Below are 20875 nucleotides of genomic sequence, written 5' to 3'. Positions count from 1 at the left end.
TGGGATTTATTCTTTTTCAGGAACAATGGAGACACTGGACTTTGTCATCACAGACTTCATTCATTATTAGCTAAACTCGAGCAACTAAAGGTGTCATGATCTTGCCTTCCCTGCAGGGATCCCCCGCACCCACTCTATTCTTCTGGACCCGCCCTTTTCAAGCCATTAGCAAATTCAGAGCGTCCATAATGCCTCCTTAGTTATAGCTGAAAGAACTGGTTCAGCGGAGAGAAGACCTGGGGAGAGGCGACATCGCATCATAAGCCGTCTTCAAATCACTGAAGAGCAAAGCCAGGTAGAGTGGACCTGATAGAGCTGCAGTTTATAAGAGCTGCCGGCCCCCCCGGATTCCTCCCCAGACACCCAACCCCTAGGCCACCTGGATGTGCAGACCCGAGCTCGCCCCGCCGGCGTCCCCAGTCGTCGCCCCCAGAGCCGCGGCGCTAGAGCCGCAGGGGACCCGCCCCTCGGCTGCGGCCCGGCGGCCGCCGTCTCCTTGACAACAGCAGACGCGGAGCGCGTCCCGGAGCCAGCTCCTCGCTCACAGTTCAGTCCACACTTGGGGCCCGGGGCCCGGGGCCGCCTCTACCATGGCCTCCAAACAAACCAAAAAGAAAGAGGTGCATCGTATCAACTCGGCGCACGGATCGGATAAATCTAAAGAGTAAGGGACCTCTGCCTGCCCGTCCCACCCCTGGCCTAACCCTTGGCCTTACCGCTCGAAATGGGGCTGCTTCCCTGCCGCAAGCTCGGCCAGGGTGGGCGTCGGACTGGCCTCCTCGCAGCTTCTCTGTCTTTTCTGGGAGATTCTTGTTGCCGTTCCTTCCGCATGCCTGCTTCCATCCGCCCCCTTCCCAGAGCCCCTGGTTTCCCTGCCTCAGGTACCCAGCTGCACTTCTGCTTTCCCTCAGTGAAACTCCCGCTCTTCCCACCCCTCCCCATCTTCATAGGCCACCCAGGCACATCCTGGGGTGCAGCTGCCTGACGAAAGAGGCATAGCTCAAAGGATGTCCAGTTAGGGTCACATCTTCCTGGCCCCAATAATGACAGAGAGAGAGACAGAGACAGAGCTGGAGAGACAGAAAGAACTTTGACCTTAAAGCTTAATGGCGAGTCCCTAGTTTCTATCGGCCTCGTCCAACAACTAAAGAACTTTTATCACATGACATCAGAAGTAAAACAATTTTAAAAAGTTAGAACTTTTTAACTATATATATATAGTTAAATATAAGTTCATGTTAAATATATATTTATGTTATAAATATATAGTTCATGTTACTAATGTAACTCCTTTCCTACACGCACCCCCATGTTCCTGATTCTCTAGTTTCCAGTTCTGCCTTTGTTCATAAGCAGGCTTCCACCTACCTGGCAGATGATCCATTCACTTTATTAACTTAAATTCCAGGCACTATATTACATATATAAGTGATTTTAACAAGATCTTATAAGTCTGGTCATTTCAACATTTACTAATGATTTCCATTCTTCTAGGTCCAAGTCTTACAAGGCCCTATAGGATCAGACCCCTATTACTCTTCTAACTTTACCACTCCCTTGCACATACTAGTCTCCACTCCCTGGAACATCCCTGTGTTGTTCCTACCTCAGAGCCTTTGCACTTGCTATTTCCACTGCTGGGAAGTTCTTCCCCCCAGATTTTTATATGGTTTTCTCCCTCACCTCCTTTAGGTGTGTACCTATATGTCATTTTCTTGTGTCAGCTTCTTTGGCCAACTGGTTTAAAATCACAACCCCTATTTTCTTGTGAAAGACAAAAAAAATCCCTCCCTATTTTCTTTTGCTTCTTTATTTTTCTTGAAATTCTTATTCATTTAACATACTATATATTTTACTTTTTAAAAATTATATTTATTTATATATCTTCCTGTTAGAATGTAAGTTCCATAAGGACAGAACTTCTTCTTTTTTTATTTTATACACTATTGAATCAAGTGATTCTTGGATTGTACATAGCAGACACTCAAAAATGCTTATTTAATGAATGAATGACAATAATTAAGAGTTTATAACAGGGTTGCAAAAGAATTTTTGAATATAAAAAAAAACCTTAGTCAATGATGGTTATAATTAATGCACGTTGAAGTTTCATAACTCTAAAGGAGCTTTGGGGAAAATCTTTGACTTTAAAGAGTTTATATCCTGAAAGAGATGAGATTGTTAACTCCCATGAAAAAAACAAAACAAAACTGACCAAACCAGATACCATAAATCACAGTTCATGGCCTGGGCCAGTGATGGTTGTGTCACATGAGAGACAAGGTGCTTGCTGGTAAAATTGTAACTCTTTCCTCATGAGTACTTCCCATTGCTTTTTGAGATGATAATGTTATTTCTAACATGTTTATTTCTTCCAGAAAATATTTGAGTTGAAATTATATCAGTAAAACTGTATGTGTCTATTTATGAAAATAGAAGAGTAAAGGCAAATAGTTATATAATATCTAGGCTTTGCTAGAAACTATTGAGCATTAAACATCAAACCATTAGATTTTGCTGTAGCATTATATGATAAAATGTGAAGTTTATTATAAATCAAGTCTCCCTCCAAAATTTTTACTGAAAATTCAATCATAGGTACCGGGCTAAGTCATCATCAAAAGATAAGGTGTCACCGAGCATGGGGCCTAGGGATCAAAGTCTATCAAGCCTTCGGTGTAATTGTCACTTGAAATAGGCTGGGGACATTTACAGTAAGCTTTTCTATATCATTTTACTGTACCTTATGGTTATACATCCAATAAATGCAACCAACTCTAACATGGTCCTAAATATGGAAATGAGAGAAAGGGTCTTCAGAGCCTTGAAAATAACAATCTCCAGCATATCTCTTTTATTCCCTCAAATTATGTGTCCTAATGGGGACAAATACCATGTCTGGCTCTTGCCTAGCGTGGTGGCCAACGCTGAGCATTTCCACTTGTTGATTAAGTGAGCTCATAGTTTAGTGACCTAGCTTGGTTTCCATTCCTTCTGAATTGGATTAAAGCCTGGTTCTCCTTCCCTTTCTAATCTGATCTGCTGATGGCAAAGTACAAAAACTGAGATGTTACAACTGAGAAAACAGAGTCATCTATGTCCAGCTCTGACCAAATTCACACATCAATATGACTTTGAATCATCAAGAAATCTTATGCCAGGTAACTGAGTTGTCAGTCTTTACATTAGAATCACCTGTTATCATTTGTCTATTTTCCTGTCTCAGGAAGGATGGAATCTCTGTTATAGGGTTCATTCTGGCACTTATTTTTTGTGATATTGAACATGTCATTTTTCTATTCTGACTTTCAGTGTTTTTCTTCTTTAAATGAAGAACCACCTAATTAAAGATCCAACACCCTCTGTCCTCCCTTTTCTTCTTTATTTTTCCCTCCAGCTCTAAACTTGCATGACTTCATCAGATTTTTACAAAAACTCCACTGTGTCCACAGTGGGTGAGGGAATTTTGTTACAGTTAAGTATTTAACACTTCGATTTAATTCATTTTTCCAGTAGAAGTTATCTTTTTAAAATTCTATTTTCAGGAACAATAATTGTCATAACAACTGTCACAAATTGTAACTTTCATTATCAAATATCTAGTGATAATTAGAAATTATAAACCAGTCTAACTTAATCAATTTGAAAACTAATATGCAAGGCAAAGCTACTTTCATTAGTTAGATGCTATTAAAAGGATTTGTAGTGACACTAAGTCAAAACTTTGATTTTCTTGGAAGCACTAAATATAAGCCTTTGTGTAGATCATGGCTAACTTAAAAGAAAGAAAAGAAAGTATGCCTTTTAAGTAGTTAGTAGTTATTAGAAGTGTTAAAGCTTACACTTTTAAACACCAAACTATTTGGAACTTTAATGGGTAGTTTGAGATAGAGACACAATTTGGTGTTTATAATAAACAAAATTTTGTTTCGTTTCCAATACCACATTCAAACCAAGCTCAAACAAATAGATAATCTGTTAAACTAACAAGAATTACGCAACCTTCTAGATTCTTAATGATGATGAAATATCATCAACCCTCTTTCCAGAAGAGAATGAAATCTATTTCATAATGCTCAATAATCTATCCTTACTGACTGAAACGCACATCTAAATATTTTGTAGACTTCTCAAAAAAGAATAACATATCAGTCCATATGAGAATTTGAAAACAGGACTATTACAGAAGGCGAATTGTGATCAGTGTTATAAAAGCAACATAAAATAGAAGAATATATATCTTACTGAGGATTAAATTAAGTGGGTTCTTGGCTATCAGAGGTTCAAGAGGCAGAGCAGATTAAATGAAAACGTGCCACAGTTATGGTAGATAATATGTTCCTCCACCTTCAGAGATCAGGGAAGAAATTCCCCAGAAGAGAGTGGGAAGGTGCCCTCTGGCACCACACCCTGTCCTCACAGCTCCACACGGGAATGCAAAGGTAAGAGCCAGCAGGTTTTGTGATTTCCCCAGATGACCTCTCTGGACCCCAACGACTAAGGTCAGTTAACAAATTTAAAAGGTTAGCTCCTGTGACAGAAGCTTCCTTAGAGGAAAGCTTATTCTTTATGTCCATTTCTCGACTGTTCCATGTGTATTTCTCACGCCCAAGTCACTGGTAGGTCTGAGAAGACAAGGAATTGTGAAACATGGTAACTTCTCTCCAGGCATATGTGATTTGGGAGGAAAAACATCCCCTAAGATTCACACAGAAGTAACTAGGAAGTATATGATGCTGCCACACTGGTCAGGGAGTACTTGTTGGAAATAACTGAAGGAGCCAGATGTTGGCATGGGATTAGATGAGAGCCCTCATGAGAGTCCTACAGTGATGGCTCTATGAGGGAGAGGACAGAAAGGTCACTTCCAACCGGGGCTGGTCTGTCTTCACTCCTCGACCAGCCAATCCCCGATTCAGAAGGTGCAGGTTGGTGAGATGGTCAGGGCAGGCTATGGGGCTGTGTACGGCATAGAAAGCCAACCAGATGGCTGGTGTAGTCTGTGTCTGAATGTACTGGCCCCTAAAGCATCTAAAATGCATATGCAGCAGAATGAGAGGGACAGATTCAGGGATTTAAACTTTATTAAGGGATTTGAACTGTAAGGGAAAACACAGATGTGTTTCTATATTAAAATGATGATTTATGAAGAATAATTCAACAATTGTCTGCATGGACTTTATGATGGATTAAGAATCATAGTAGCAAGAAATGAGTGGTGTTCTGAGGTAATGGGGAATACCTGATTTGGGGAGCTCTCGATGACAGTGAGGGACATTGTTAAAGGGAAACTCTCAATGATAGTGAGGGACATTTTTTTAAAATTAGTTTCAGAGGTAGAATTTAGTGATTCATCAGTTGCATATAACACCCAGGGCTCCTGACATCAGGTGCCCTCCTTAGTACCCATCACCCAAATATCCCTTTCCCCCACCGACCTCCCCTCCAGCTACTAGTGAGGGACATTTTTGTTATTTTTATTTTTTTTTATTTTTTAAAGATTTTTATTTATTTATTTGAAAGAGAGAGCATGAACAGGGGGAAGGGGCAGAGGGAGAGAGAGAAGCAGACTCCCAGCCGAGTAGGGAGCCCAATGTGGGACTCGATCCCAGGACCCTGAGATCATGACCTCAGCCGAAGGCAGACGCTTAACTGACTGAGCCACCCAGTTGCCCCAGTGAGGGACATTTTTAAAGATGGGTGCAGAGCTGATCTGTAAGGTAATTTTGTGGTCAAAGACTACAAAAGCCAAATTTCTGATCTTCAGTTGCAGTGGTAATATTTGTTGTAATGTCCAGGTAACGATGCCACCCTGTCTGAAAAGACAAGAGAAAAGTGTAAATAAAATTCAATGACAAATTTCTGAAGGCTTGGTCATAAAGCCTTCTGGGTCAGAACCAGAGTGAGGCTTGGGGAGCCCAGAGAGAAGAGGGCCTGTCGGTCACACCCCAGAACACAGGGTAACCCTTGGCACACCCCAGGGCATTATGTAAATGTCTGTTGCATATCTTTAAATATAAAATCTCAGGCCTAAATTTCTGCTTAATGAAGATGGAAGTACCACATTCGTCTTGGGGTACGCCATTGGCTCTCCCTTTAAAATAAACCTAATCTGAGCATTTAAAAATTTATTAAGATTTGATATGGTTTAAGAATCATCTCTGGCAGTGAAATCTATTTTTTCTTTTTTTTTTTAAGATCACCCAATTTTTAGTTTGTTTAGTTTTGGGGAAGAAACGGTTCCCTCTAAAGTTGACTTAGTAACATTATTAGAGAAGTAGAAGTTACCTTAAAAAGATTTAAGTTTATAAACTCATGGAATTTGTATTTCATTGTTCCCTAAAAAACATAATCAGATGTGTACTTTGAAACTAGTAGCACTGTTGCTAATGCTTCTAGATGTGCAAACTAATATTGCATTTATCAAAGGTGATGATTTAAAAATATTTTAATTGACTTTAATATTTCTTTGACATTTTCAGGTCACAGGTTATTTAATTCAAGGGATTAAATAACCTATAAACTGATTATACTACTTGGTGTGAGATAAAGTGACTAAAAAAGTGTATCTAAGACATTAAAAATAAGTCTTCAATATGAGTTGTATAATTTGATATGTTCTGTGTAATGTGAAAGATTGGATAGAAATATTACTATCACCCTTAACAAAGGTACCCCTATGTCGTCCTAAGAAGTATCCAAGTAGGTGCTTTGAAATTGTGTTAACATTCCTTTTCAGGATAGGTCCAGGCTAATTAATTCCAAGTTCCGGGGCTGCAACTCTGCTAATTCGTAGGGCTGCATTCACACATGCCACATGTTTAAAGCAAACATACTTCTATTTTGAATGGGGTTTTTTTGTCTGTTTTTTGTTTTTGCTGGTGTCAAAACAAATGCGGTGGTCCAAGTATTTTGTAATTATTTTTATGCCACCCTTCTGATAAGGATGAATATCAGAATTACATATATTACTCTGGTTGTAGTTCTTAAAAAAAATCAACGTGCCTTTTCCACCCTCATTTCTTCGGGGTCGTGGCTGCCATCCACAGCCTGCATTGGAGACTCTCAGAGGCCAGGTCAGCCCAGAGCCTCTCTGTTCTCTTCATCTTCAGACTCTCTACAGCATTTGTCTCTGAGGGCAATTGCTTATGACGGTATTTGGAGGAGCTACCTACTGAATCTGAGGGGAGGAAACCTATCGAGGTTAGTTATAAATTAGTGAGAAAGTCTCCAGCTCGTAAAACCTTGTAGATCCGGAGGCAAAAGGAGGGGAAGCGGGAACTCTGAGCTGTTTTGCTTGCTTTGGTCCCAGGTATGAGCCAGAAACACAGTGAGAGTGTAAGCAGGTAAAGTCAAGGTCAAAGGTGAAGGCTGTACTGCACACACTGCCAACAGGGCCCTTTCTATGTACTATTATAATGAATGAATCAGCCCCCATGTTTGCTTCACTCTGGGTCAAAGTCCAGGAGGAATTAAGGACTGGTTTGCACCATCGACAAAGAATGAGGTCATGAGGAAACTAGCTGGAGTTGCAGTAAACAAACAAACAAATAGGTTTTGTGCTTGCTCTTTATAAATACCAGCTTTGCAGCTGGAAGGTGTCAGATCCTGGGAAATGGCAGAAGCGTAAGGTCCTAGTGGCCTGGGTACTCTGACTTGGGGCCGGAGAAGCAGACGCAGAGGCCTCTTCTTCTGCTCTCCCAGCCCCTCCTGTCTCTCCAGAGAGTTCAGCGGCCTCACAGGGCAGCATGCAGCTCTCGGGCTGAATCCCACCTCTCTTGCCCTTTCCCAGAAGTCTCTCCTCCCTGGCCTGCGCCTGCCTTGGTCATTAATCATGGCCTGCCTAAGTCATTCTGCAGTGGTCTTACTCGCTTCTCCTCCCGTCGATCCTCTTATCTCCCTTTGATCATCTAAAACAGTCACCACTGATTAAAGTGGACTAAATTAGCATCTGTGGTCCTTATGCAATTGAGCTCAAGTTCAAGTGGACAAATCCACTTGGATGGAGGTGCTCTACTGCTCCAAGTTAAATATGTCCAAAATGGAGGTCATTTTTTTCTCCCAAATGTATGTATTTCCCGTGTGGTTCATTTTTAAAGAATCTTACTACCATCCTCGCTGACACTCCAAAGTTCAGTCATGCTTGACTTTCCCCTGTCTGCCCATCGCATCCAGTTGGTCTCTATGTTCTTTTGATTTTACCTTCAAATTGCTTCTCTAGCCTGGCTCACCCTTCCTTTTCTTCCCTGTCATTTTCTAGTTTGGGTCTTTTAATAACTCCAGATAGAAGCACTGAGAAAGCATTCCAACTTCCTTGCTTTCTCCCTTCAGTCTCTTTCTAATCTTCTTTATATGCAGTACAGTTAGTAATCTTCTCAACATACTATTCCACTAGGAGGATGTTCCTGCTTTACACAAGAAAGAAAGAAGGAAGGGAGGGAGGAAAAGAGAGAGAGAGAGAGAGAGAGAGAGCACGCGAGCTAGTTGGCAGGGCCATAGCCCACCCTGACTCCCTCCTAGTCTCTGTTACCAACCCAACACTAACATACAACGGACATTCTTCCGCTTTTCTACCTCTGTGCCTTTCCCCAGCCTCTTTTCTCTGCTTCTAGTTGCTTTCAGCCTACCCATGCCGTTCTATGAATATCTTAAGACCTGCTTTTCCTTGCAGCCATCATTGATTTGCTAAGGTGGAAACCATTTCCCCCCTCTGCTATGCTGAGAAAGCACATGGTTTTTAACTTTTTTCAAGCCCTTTCACTTTTGCCTTTGCGGTTTTCGCACTGTGTGTATTGATTCTCACTAATTTTATTTGAGAACAGAAACCGAGTCTTACTGATCTTCGTATTTACTCAAGCACAATATATTGAAAAAAACAGATAAATGGTGAACTTTTACAATTAAGTGTCCAACTAAATAATTTTAATAAAACCAAGGGAAGAAAAGGTCAGCATGACCAGCTGGCTTTAACTATTTTTTTTAAAGATTTTATTTATTTATTTGAGAGGGAGAGAATGAGAGAGAGAGAGCACGAGAGGGGGGAGGGTCAGAGGGAGAAGCAGACTCCCCAGCGAGCAGGGAGCCCGATGCGGGACTCGATCCCGGGACTCCAGGACCATGACCTGAGCCGAAGGCAGTCGCCCAACCGACCGAGCCACCCAGGCGCCCGAACTATTTTTAATTGAGAATTTTTTAAGATCGCAATTTATTTCCTTACATATGTGAGGTTTCTGAAGAGTACGGCTCAGAATGCCCCAACCCAAATTAAGTCAATTGTGTCATTCTGTTCATACTCTAATTCCTTCAGGGTATTAGCTGACACTACTTAAGAACGCATGCTGATTGCACAGTGGACAAATAAACTGCTTCCCACCATGAATGAAATCGTGTCTTTACTCTGAACAGCATGCTTGAAGAAAACAATGGCAAAATTCCAGACCCTCAATGGATTGAGGTTTTAATCCCCACAGTGAAAATAATCTAATTAAAGCACATATAGAACTGTGTATATGTAAATCAGCTTCTGATTTTCTTTTTCTTTTTTTTTTTACTTAAAAGTCGTCTCTAATGACTGTACCAGCTAAAGTTTTCTTTGAAGGTTTTCAACTCTTAGACATTTTCTATTGTATTATTTAATCTTCTTAATTGATTTAAGAATTTTTAAAAAATCATTTTGTCATCTTTGCAAGGTATGTGATTAATGTGTTTTTAAGTTTTAAAAATTATTTATTCATGTTTTATTAATAATTGGATTATAAAATACATTTTAATACAATTATGGACTACTTTCATTATATATAAAGATAGTTTTGACTTCTTCCCAATTCCAAATTATTCAGGGTATTTAATTTACCAGGAATAGGTATACATGAAAGACAAAATATGTAATCAAAATATATTTTATTGCACATAACTCAGTAATCAAATATATCATACAATGTGGATTTAATTTTACTATGTATTATGACTCTAGGAACAGATAATATTGCTATCACAGTATGTTGTTTGGAATTTCCTTAATTTGCCTTTTATAATCCCCAGGCTTGTTTTCTTTTTATTTCTGAGATCAAGACCTGAGCCGAGATCAAGAGTTGGACGCTTAATGCACTGAGCCATCCAGGCACCCCTCTTTTTCTTTCTTTTTTAAAAACAGGTTTATTTTTTAAATTTTTTTAAAAAGGTTTTATTTATTTATTTGGGAGAGAGAGGGAGAGAGCACAAGTGGGAGGAGGGGTAGAGAAAGAGGGAGAAGCAGACTCCTCACTGAGCAGGGAGCCTGACATGGGGCTCCATCCCAGGACCCTGGGATCATGACCTGAGCCAAAGGCAGACACTTAACTAACTGAGCCAGCCAGGTGCCCCTAAAAACAGGTTTATTGATGTAATTCCGACATACAGTAAATTCCATGTGTTTAAAGGATGTGCGTTGATAAGTTCTGAAGTACACCTACACACATGAAAACATCAACATGATTAAGACAATGAACAGATTTACCATTCAAAAAGGTTTCTGTGATTTCTTGGTGATCTCCACCTTCTGTCCCTTCCTCACGCCAGTCTCCAGGCAACCCCTCTTTTGGGTTCTGTCACTATAGATTAGTTTTCATTTTCCTATAGTTTTATATAAATGGAATCATGCATACTTTTTGTATGTTTTTTTCATTCATTATATTTATTTTATTTTCATATTCTTCCATGTTGCTGCTAGCAGGTAGTGTAGAATTGGTATTATTTCTTCCTTGAATATTTAGTAGTAGACTTTACCAGTGAAGCCGTTTGGACCTAGACACTTCACCAATGAAGTTGTTTGGACCTGGACTTTTCTTCGTAGGGAAGTTTTTAGTGATAAATTTATTTTCTTTAATAGACACAGGGATATTCAGTATCTCTAATCCAACCTGTCAATTCTTTAGTGAGTTATTCTTAGTTTATATCCTTCAAGGAATTGTTCCATTTCATCTAAGTTATTGCATATATGGACTTAAGGTTGTTTGTAATATTTCTTTATTCTCCTTTTGATGTCTAGAATCAGTAGTGATGTCCCCACTTTGACTTCTGATATTGGTAGTGTGTGTCTTCCGTCTTATATTCCTAATCAATTGGACCAGAGTTTGATTAATTTTGATGATCTCAAAGAACTGGATTTTGGATTCATTGATTTTTCTCTATCATTTTTCCATTTTCTAGTTCTGTTGATCTGATCTAATCTTAATTTCCTTGCTTTATTTACTTTTGATTTTACCAGTTTAATGTAGAAACTGAGACTTTGACTCTTTCCTAATATTTTTTTGTGCTATCATTTCTCCCTTATGTACTGCTTTAGTAGCATTCTGTAAATTTTAACGTTTTCTTCATTTTTATTCAGTTCAAATACTTTCTAACTTATTTTTTGATTTCTTCTTTAACATATTGGTTAATCATAAGTGTTTTGTTTAAATTCTAGATATCTTAGAATTTTCCAGATTTTTTTCTTAGTGATTTCTAGTGTAATTTCATTGGTCAGGGATGATTACTTTTTATAATTTGAATTCTTTTAAATTTGTTGAGACACTCTGTGTCTTAGATTGTGGTCTATCTTCATAAATATAATGTGTGTTCTTGAAAAGAATGTGCATCCTGTTGTGATGAATGTTCTATAAATGTCAATTAGGTCAATTTTAATGGATATTGTTCTATATTGGATAGTGTTCTCTATACTGTATCCTCTGCAGCCTTACTGATTTTCCATCTGGTATCATTTTTTTTCTTTTGCTTAAAGGCCTTCTTTTATTTTTTTATTGTGCTAAGGATTTTCTGCTGATGAATGCTTTCAGCTCTTTATGTCAGGAAAAAAGTGTTTATGTCACTTTCACTTTTTAGAAATATTTTTCCTAGGTGTAGAATTCTAGCTTGACAGATTTTTTCCTTTTAATTTTTAAAAGATATTCCCCATTCCCTTACATTGTTTTTAAGAGGAATTTGCTGTTTTTCCTTTTACTTTGTTCCTCTGTATGTAATATGTGTCTTTTTTTTTTTTCCTCCAGCTACTAGGGTTTTTTTGTTTTTTTTTTTTAAACACAACTTTTGAGTCATTTGCTTATGTTGTACCTAAGCATAATACTCTTTATGTTTCTTGAGTTTGGGGTTAATTGAAATTCTTGAACTTGTGGGTTTGTAGTTTGCATTGAAATTTTAAAAATTTTGACCATAATTTCTTCAAATATTTTTTTTCTTCCTCCAATCCCTCCTTTGAGGACACAAATAATCCCTAGATTGTTTGAACTTGTCCTGGAATTCACTGATGCTCTGTTCATTTTCAATTCTTCTTTATGTTTCATTTTGGGCTATTTCTGTTGCTATCTTTTTAAGTTCATTAATCTTCAGTATTTTTTTCTCAAACATTTTAGTTTTCATTTCAGGTATTTCTATCATTTTTTAAAAAATCTCATGTGCATGAGAAACTACTCAAGGTCAAAGAATAAAGTACCCAAAAGGATTGGAAGATTCACATAAGGCTAGTCCTATTTTTATCATCCACAAAACCCAAAGTAAGTAGAAGGAAAGGAAAAATAAAGATTAGGGCATAAATAAATGAAATAGAAGATAGAAAAACAATAAATAAAATCAATACACCAAAAATTGGTTCTTTGAAAAGATCAACAAAATTGACAAATGTTTATGTAGGTGGAATAAGAAAAAAAGAGGGAAAACTCAAATTACTAAAATCAGAAATGAAAGTGAGGACATCGCCACCAGTTCTATACAAATAAAAAGGATTACAAGAGTACTATGAACTGTTGTATGCCAACAAATTAGATAACCCAGATGAAGTAGACAAGTTCCTAGAAATACAAAACCTACGAGACTAACTCATGAAAATCAGAAAATCTAAATAAGCTTATGACTAGTAAGGAAATTTAATCAGTAATCAAATCAATATCTCTCAAAATGAAAGGGTTTGGACCTGACGGCTGCATTGATGAATTCCGCCAAACACTGAAAGAAGAATTAATACCAATCCTTCCCAAACTTTTACAAAAAATTGAAGATGAGGAAACATTTTCTAATTCATGCCATGAGGCAAGCATTACCCTGATAACAAAGCCAGATAGAGACCAAAATCTTTTATTGACATTGAGGCAAAAATCATCAACAAAATTGTTGCAAACAGAATTCAGTGATGTAATGAAAAGAGTATACACCACAGCCAAGTGGGATTTATTCTTGGAATGCAAGGATGGTTTAACACATGAAAATAAATCAATATGATACACCATATAAACAGAATAAAGATAAAACCCACACAATTATCTCCATTAATTAGGAAAAAGCATTTGACAAAATTCCTTGCCCTTTCATGATAAAAACACTCAACAAACTAAGAATAGAAGGAAAGTACCTCAGCATAATAAAACCATATATGAAAAGCCCATGGAGGATATCATACTCAATGATGAAAGGCTAAAAGCATTTCTTCTAAGATAAGGAACAAGACAAGGGTGCTCACCTTAACTATTTCTGTTCAACATAGGACTAGAAGTTCTAGCCAGAGCAATTAGGCAAGAAAAGAAAATAATCCCAATTGTAAAGGAGAAAGTAGAATTTTGTTTGCAGATGATATGATCTTACATGTAGAAAATGCTAAAGATGCCACAAAAAACCTGTTAGAATAAATAAATTCATCAAAGTAGCAGGATACAAAGTTCATGAAAATCTGTTTTCACAGATGTCACACACAAAAATCTGTTGCATTTCTATACATGAGCAGTGAATAATCTGAAAAGAAAATGACAAAAGCAATATTTACAATAGCACCAAGAAGAATAAAATACTTAGGAACTAACCTAACCAAGGAGGTGAAAGACTTGTACAATGAAAACTACACAACATTGCTAAAAGAAATTAAAGGCATAAAAAAATAGAAACACATCCCATGTTCATGGACTGAAAGACTTAATGACATTTTAATGTCATTACTACCCAAAGCAATCTACAGATTAAATGCAATTCCTATTAAAATATCAGTGATTTTTGTTTTTTGCATAAATGGAAAAACTCATGCTAAAATATATATGGAGGGGCTCCTGGGTGGCTCAGTCGTTAAGTGTCTGCCTTCAGCTCAGGTCATGATCCCAGGGTCCTGAGATCAAGCCCCACATTGGGCTCCCTGCTCAGGGGGGAAGCCTGCTTCTCCCTCTCCCACTCCCCCTGCTTGTGTTCCCTCTCTCTCTGTGTCAAATAAATAAATAAAAAAAAATCTTAAATATATAAATATAAATATATATATATATATATATATATATATATATATATATATATGGAATGGGTGACCCTCTGAAGATCTCAGCAGTTTTCTGGTAAGCTCTCTGTTCTGGTCTCTGTCCTGCAAACTCTAGCTGCTATGGTCTCTCCCAGACTTCACCTCCTGCTCCTCTACTCAAGGAATCTGCTGAGATATGCCTGGATGACCTCTCTGCACTGCAGCCCCAAACTCTTCTCACAACCATAAGCTGAGGCAGTTATAAGGCTCACCTCATTTGGCTCCTATCTTTTCAGAATCACCATCTTTCATCACTTGATGTCTGTCTGAAAACCAGTTTTATGTGTTTTGCCCAGGTTTTTGGTTGCCTTAGGTGGGAGGATAAATTCAGTCCCTGTTATTGCAACTGAAATGAACATGATATCTCTTAGGTTTATTACCTAAATCTTACATTTTATTTCTAAATATTAAGATGGGAGCGTTTGAAGCAGTATTTACAAATATATATCCACAAATAATATATTGCAAGTATGGATACAATTTTTTCCCTAAAAGTGAAATCCCAAATTATATGTAATTGCCAATATATATTTATCTTCTTAAATATTGGTTTTTGATGTAGTAGAGACATTTTGTTGTAAGAATTTTAATTTAACTTACAGATGTGATGAGGATTATCTTAAATGACATTTTCATAATTATTATCTTTGTGCTCATTTTTGAGTTGTATTGAAACTTGAGTGTTCCCCAAGCTTCCTATTTTAAACCGATGGCCCATTATGGGTAAACATTACATAATATATATCTAAGAATAAAATGGTCATCTTTGTACAGTGGAAAAAGTCAACACTATCTAGAAAATAAGGGCCAAGCTCATCAGCAAGGCCCTCAGTGGGGAGCTGCCTGCCTGCTTACCTTGTATTTGTTTCCAACCTGATTTCCCCACTGCTTTACACTGTCTGCTCATGCAGTGCAGAAAAGCTCATAGTTCTCTGCACCCACTCTGCTGTTTCTTTCCTCTCTACTGTCTCTTATGCTATTCTCTTTTCTTACTGATGCCCTTTCTGCTTTTACAACCTGGAAAATTTCTCTTTATCCTTCAAAACAACTCAGATGCTATTTATCGCAGGAAGTTTTTTCTAATTGCCTTACACTGGGCACAATGCCATCTGTGAATGCTTCCATCTCTGCATATACGACATTATATTGACATCATCTGTTTACCTGTTTGAATTCCAAAATAAACTCAAGAGCAGAGACATGTATTTATGAGTCTGTAACCCTATCATCTAGCACAGTGCTTGTCACAGAGCAGGTGTTCAATAAATGTTATTTAAAAATAAGTGTACTGTTTGGTTGAGTGAGATTCCTTTCTTATTTGGAAACAGTATTTTTCTAAAATGTCTTAGTCTTCAGACAGATTGGTTGATTTGATCTTCACTAAAAGAATTCTGCATTCTCAATGACCTGTCTACCTAAGGCAGAGTTTATACTGAGTTGTTCCCTAATGTCAAGTCCATTCTTTCTGTTCTTTCTCAGTTTGGAAGTTTTATATTTTATTTCTTAAAGTGTCTTTGCAATGGACTGAATGTTTGTTTACCCTAAAATTTGTATATTGAAACTCTAATCCAAATATAATGGTGTTGGACATTGGGTATTTGAGAGGTAATGAGGTCTGTGAGTGTGATGCTCTCATGAATGGGATTAGCGTCCTTTTAAGAAAAGGATAGAGAGAGGGGCAACTGGGTGGCTCAGTTAGTTAAGCATCTGACTCTTGGTTTTGGTTCAGGTCATGATCTCATGGATTGTGGGATCGAGCCCCGTGTGGGGCTCCGTGCTCAGTGGGGAGTCGCTTGAAGATTCTCTCTCTCCCTCTGCCCATCCCCCCACTCATGCACTCTCTCAAATAAATAAATAGATTTTTTTTTTTTTTTTTTTAAAGAAGAGGACATCTCTGTCCTCTCTAGCTCTCTTTCCACTATGTGAGGACATAATGAGGACTTGGTCATCTGCAATCCAGAGGAAATCTCTCATTAGAACTTGACCATCCTGGCACCTTGATGTCAGACTTCTGGCTTCCAGAACTGTGAGGAATAAATTTCTGTTGTTCATAAGCCACACAGTCCGTGGTATTATGTATATGGTATTATAGCAGCCCAAACTGACTAAGACAATGCTTGTTTTTTTAAAACACATTTATCTTCAAATACTTTCCTATATAGTTTACAGTTACTCAGCATTATTCCTAAAGAAAAAACAGGCACACTGGTGTCCCTCAGAACTCCCTCTCCCATCTCATTTTTTTTTTTTTTAAAGATTTTATTTATTTATTCATGAGAGACAGAGGAGGAGAGAGAGAGAGGGAGAGAGAGAGAGAGAGAGAGAAGCAGAGGGAGAAGCAGGCTCCCAAGGAGCAGGGAGCCCGATGCGGGACTCGATCCCAGGACCCTGGCATCATGACCTGAGCCAAAGGCAGATGCTTAACCATCTGAGCCACCCAGGCATCCTCCCATCTCATTTATTTTTCGTAGCTTTTAAAAACACAAAGTTATTGTTATCATTATTTGTTAGTAGGAAATACTTCTTAGAGTTTTACCAGAATGTTGTATTGACTCATTTGTTTACCATTGCTATTTGTAGTCCACACTTTCAATCTGAGTTCATTTCCTTTTTTCCTGAGATAAATCTTTCAGTAAATATTTTTATAGGAATCTATTATGGTAAACTCACAATTTTAAATGTTTTTATATAATTTAAGATAAATGTTTCGACCTCACTTTTAAATAAGAGTTTAATTGGATCTTAATTTGAGATCGACAGTTATTTTACCTCAGCTTTGATGATATCACTTCCTTCCTTTACCGTGACTGTTATTACTGTCAATTTGGTTGTTTTTATATTTAGGTAATTTGTCATTTCTTTCAGTATATAGATTTTAATTTTCATAGTTTTCTGCAGTTTTAGTTGATGTATCTAGACACAGATTTCCACCCCCTGACCTCCCATTTATCCTTTGTTATTGCTTGATGTACTTTCTTCCATTTGAAGACATATCTTCCATCAATTCTGAACATTTTTAAGCAGTTATATTTCCAGATATTTCTCCCCACCCCTATTTTAACTATATTACCTGTCTGGGCCTTCTTTTAGGCATACACTGGAGTTTTCCAATCTATCCATTTGCTTAGTTCACATTTTCTCTCTCTTTATCTATACAAATCCTTTATTTTATTTTTTTGAGCTTGTATTTGAATTCCATTCAATTAACATACAGTGTAATATTAGTTTCAGGTGTACAGTATAGTGATTCCACACTTCTGTACAGCACCTGTGGTCATCACACATGCACTCCTTCATCCCTACCACCTATTTAGCCCATCCCCCACCTACCTGCCTCCCCTCTGGTAACCATTGCTTTGCTCTCTGTAGTTAAGAGTCTGTTTCCAACACTTGATTTTAAAAATTCTACCTTCTAAATCACTAGTCCTCGCCTTTCTTTGGCTTTATTTAGTCTATTCTTTCAACAGCTGAAGTTGTCATTGCTAAAATTTTCCAATCAATATATCTTTGTTCACATTGATCTTGTTTTTTGTTTGTTTGCTTAATATCTCTCTGTGCTTGTTGCAAAGCAGGACTTTCCCTCCTTTATTTTTTCAGTATTTCTAAACATTTAAAAACGTTTTAAGTTTGCTACATTCTTTTCTTTTCTTTTTTTATTTTATTTACTGTCCTTTGTAATTTTAAATTTGTTTTTTTCCTTTTTAATGTTTGTTTTTTAGTTCATATTTTGTAGATATTTTAAACTCACGTATACTGTTCTTTGCCATGTGGTTTGGATGGTTTTCCAGAATGAGTCACTCCCTACCCATTGTGACATCAGTTGTGATACACTACTGGAAAGGACAGGACAGTTGTTACAATATTGAAATATTTCCTTGTCAGTTGGCAAACAGCTGCTTTTTTGAGGTTTCTGAGGAATATCTCTCTCCTTTTGAACTCTGACCTCTCTGAAAACCCTAGGACTTAACCACAATTCAGTTACTAAATGATTGAGGGACCAACGTGTTACTGACTCTAGCACACTGTCCCAATATAAACACAGAATCTTTTCTGACTAGTAAGTGTATTTTTATATTATCCTGCCCCCCACCCACGTTTTAGCATTGGGCGGTTGAAGGCTTTTCTCCTATGTGGGAAGTGCTATCCCTGATACCACACCCATTGTGGTAGAGGCCACCCGCATTCCCATTTTTTCCCTCTTTTTTTTTTTTAAGATTTTATTTATTTATTTGAGAGAGAATGAGAGATAGAGAGCATGAGAGGGAGGAGGGTCAGAGGGAGAAGCAGACTCCCCGCCGAGCAGGGAGCCCAATGCGGGACTCGATCCCGGGACTCCAGGATCATGACCTGAGCCGAAGGCAGTCGCTTAACCAACTGAGCCACCCAGGCGCCCCCCATTTTTTCCCTCTTTTAGCCAGCCTATTTCCTCAGAGAATCACAGGAAAGTGGCACATTGACTGTTAGGCCATAAACTATAGTGAGAGCCTTAGTTCAAAGCTAGGAGCTTATGAGTAACTCTAGCCACTTTCTCATTTATGAAGCCTATTTCTGGTCTCTTGACATTTACAGGGTAAACTTAGCTTCTTTTCCAAAATGGACTTACAGATTTTTAAGCTTGGACTACCACTGCTCAAATCTAATTCCAGTACCTACTTGTAGATTATACTATCAACTCCCTATGCACCCCTACAGGTTCTTTCTGTAATTAGTACATTGACTTCTTTTTTTAACTGAGGTATAATTTACATATAGTATTATATTAGCTCAGGTGTACAACACACTGATTTGATATTTGTATCACCACAGAAATGATCACCACGGTTAGGTCTGGTTAACATCCATCACCATACATAGTTTGAGAAATGATCACCACGGTTAAGTCTGGTTAACATCCATCACCATACATAGTTACAAAATTTTTTTCTTGTGATGAGAATTTTTAAGATCTGCTCTCTTAGCAACTTTCAAATATGCAGTACAGTGTTATTAACCGTAGTCATCATGCTGTACATCACACCCTCATGACTTAGTTATTTTATAACTGGAAGTTTATACCTTTTGACCACCTTCATCCATTTTGCCCACTTCCTGCCTCTGAAAACACTCATTCACATTTTTCAATGGCTTTTAATCATGATCAATTCATTTCAATTACAACTATATATATAATTAATATATCTATTAATTACATATATTATATATTATATATAATCACCTTAATACTTTTGTATCTGTTGCATACTTAATATATCATTTTCATGTCAGACTATTCTGTCCAACTTGACCTGCTGTTATAAATTTGCTTCCTTTCTGCCATGCTTCTCTTTTCCCCAGGAGTACCTTTACATTTTATATATCCACTCTGGAAATCAGCCTGTTGTCTGGCTCTGTGGAATTCTTTTTCTCCCTCCAAGCACCATTTTCCTTTAAAATATCATTTGGCATTTTGAATGTACAGGCTTTATGTGATAAACATTCCCCATTGACGTTAAGTTTTTTTAAAATAATAAATTTCCACAAATATATTTGTCTACAGATTTCTAGCCTCTCCTAAAAATGTCAGTGAGACTTCCTCTATCTCAATAGCATATTTAGACTCACCGTGTAGAAGGGAGTGTTTAGCCATATATTTCGAGGATATAGTTATCTTTCAAATTTTTTATACAACTTGTAATTTTAATGGATTGAATCATTAGCTAGTACTTGGGTATATTGCTATGTGAATAACATAAGTCTTGGTACCCCCCTGATATTTTAGTGTGTAGATTTGATTTCTTTGCACATATGAGTTTTCTAGAATTTGGCAACATTTATTTCCCTGTATTACCAGTTCTTAAATCTTCAAAAGTCCTGAGCTACTTATGTGTTTAAAAATTAGCTTGTTCTCAGAATTGATGAAACCAGGAATAATGTGCTTTGAGTGGTTAAGGGTCTCTGCTATACCATAGCCGCAGGCACGTTCTGGCAGCGAGCGTCAAAGGCATACTGTGCTGACGGTTTCAAAAGCAACATATTTGTGCATGATCTTTTGAGGTCTACAGTATATTTGACATTGGGCTGTATTTGACTATTGTTTATATTGTGTGTGTAACACTATAGGTGAGCTATTGGGCTGATATAAGATACCTCAAATGAGAGTCTTTTGAAAGTGATCTTCAATATAGATAAAATCAAATTTGACATGTTACAAGGAAAGTAGGCCAATTAGTGATAAAGCTTAATAGCTTTAGGGAGGGAGTCAGAACATTTACTTACGCTTGACAGAATGAAAAGGAGAGCAAAACAGAATCTTAGCATAGCCTTTATTTTTTTTTTTAAGAAATTAGATTTTCCCATTAAAAAAAACAGGTTTTAAGAGACTGAGCTTCCTGGGGCGCCTGGGTGGCTCAGTCGTTAAGTGTCTGCCTTCAGCTCAGGTCATGATCCCAGGGTCCTGGGATCGAGCCCCACATCGGGCTCCCTGCTTGGCGGGAAGCCTTCTTCTCCCTCTCCCACTCCCCCTGCTTGTGTTCCCTCTCTCTGTGTGTCTCTCTCTGTCAAATAAATAAAATCTTAAAAAAAAAAAAAGAGAGACTG

At 37.7% G+C, this 20875-nt stretch overlaps 1 protein-coding gene across 5 annotated transcripts in view; it reads left to right on the top strand.

Moving 5' to 3' along the window:
* Positions 1-272: 272 nt before the first annotated feature.
* The window catches only part of ADGB (androglobin), a 159176-nt gene continuing 138573 nt past the window's right edge, over positions 273-20875 (top strand). For 2 of the 5 annotated variants that reach the window (XM_027603364.2, XM_027603362.2), the window contains exon 1: positions 275-664. In XM_027603364.2, coding sequence (XP_027459165.2) covers positions 591-664 — 74 coding nt within the window. In that variant the 5' untranslated portion in view covers positions 275-590. Of the gene's footprint in view, positions 665-20875 lie in introns of all 5 variants that reach the window. The other 3 variants (XM_027603366.2, XM_027603363.2, XM_027603365.2) reach the window with 3 other exon arrangements.

The sequence above is a fragment of the Zalophus californianus genome, chromosome 7, assembly GCF_009762305.2.
Source record: "Zalophus californianus isolate mZalCal1 chromosome 7, mZalCal1.pri.v2, whole genome shotgun sequence".
Taxonomy (NCBI): domain Eukaryota; kingdom Metazoa; phylum Chordata; class Mammalia; order Carnivora; family Otariidae; genus Zalophus; species Zalophus californianus.
Note: the sequence above shows the minus strand (reverse complement) of the source record. Positions and strands in the feature narration are given on the sequence as shown.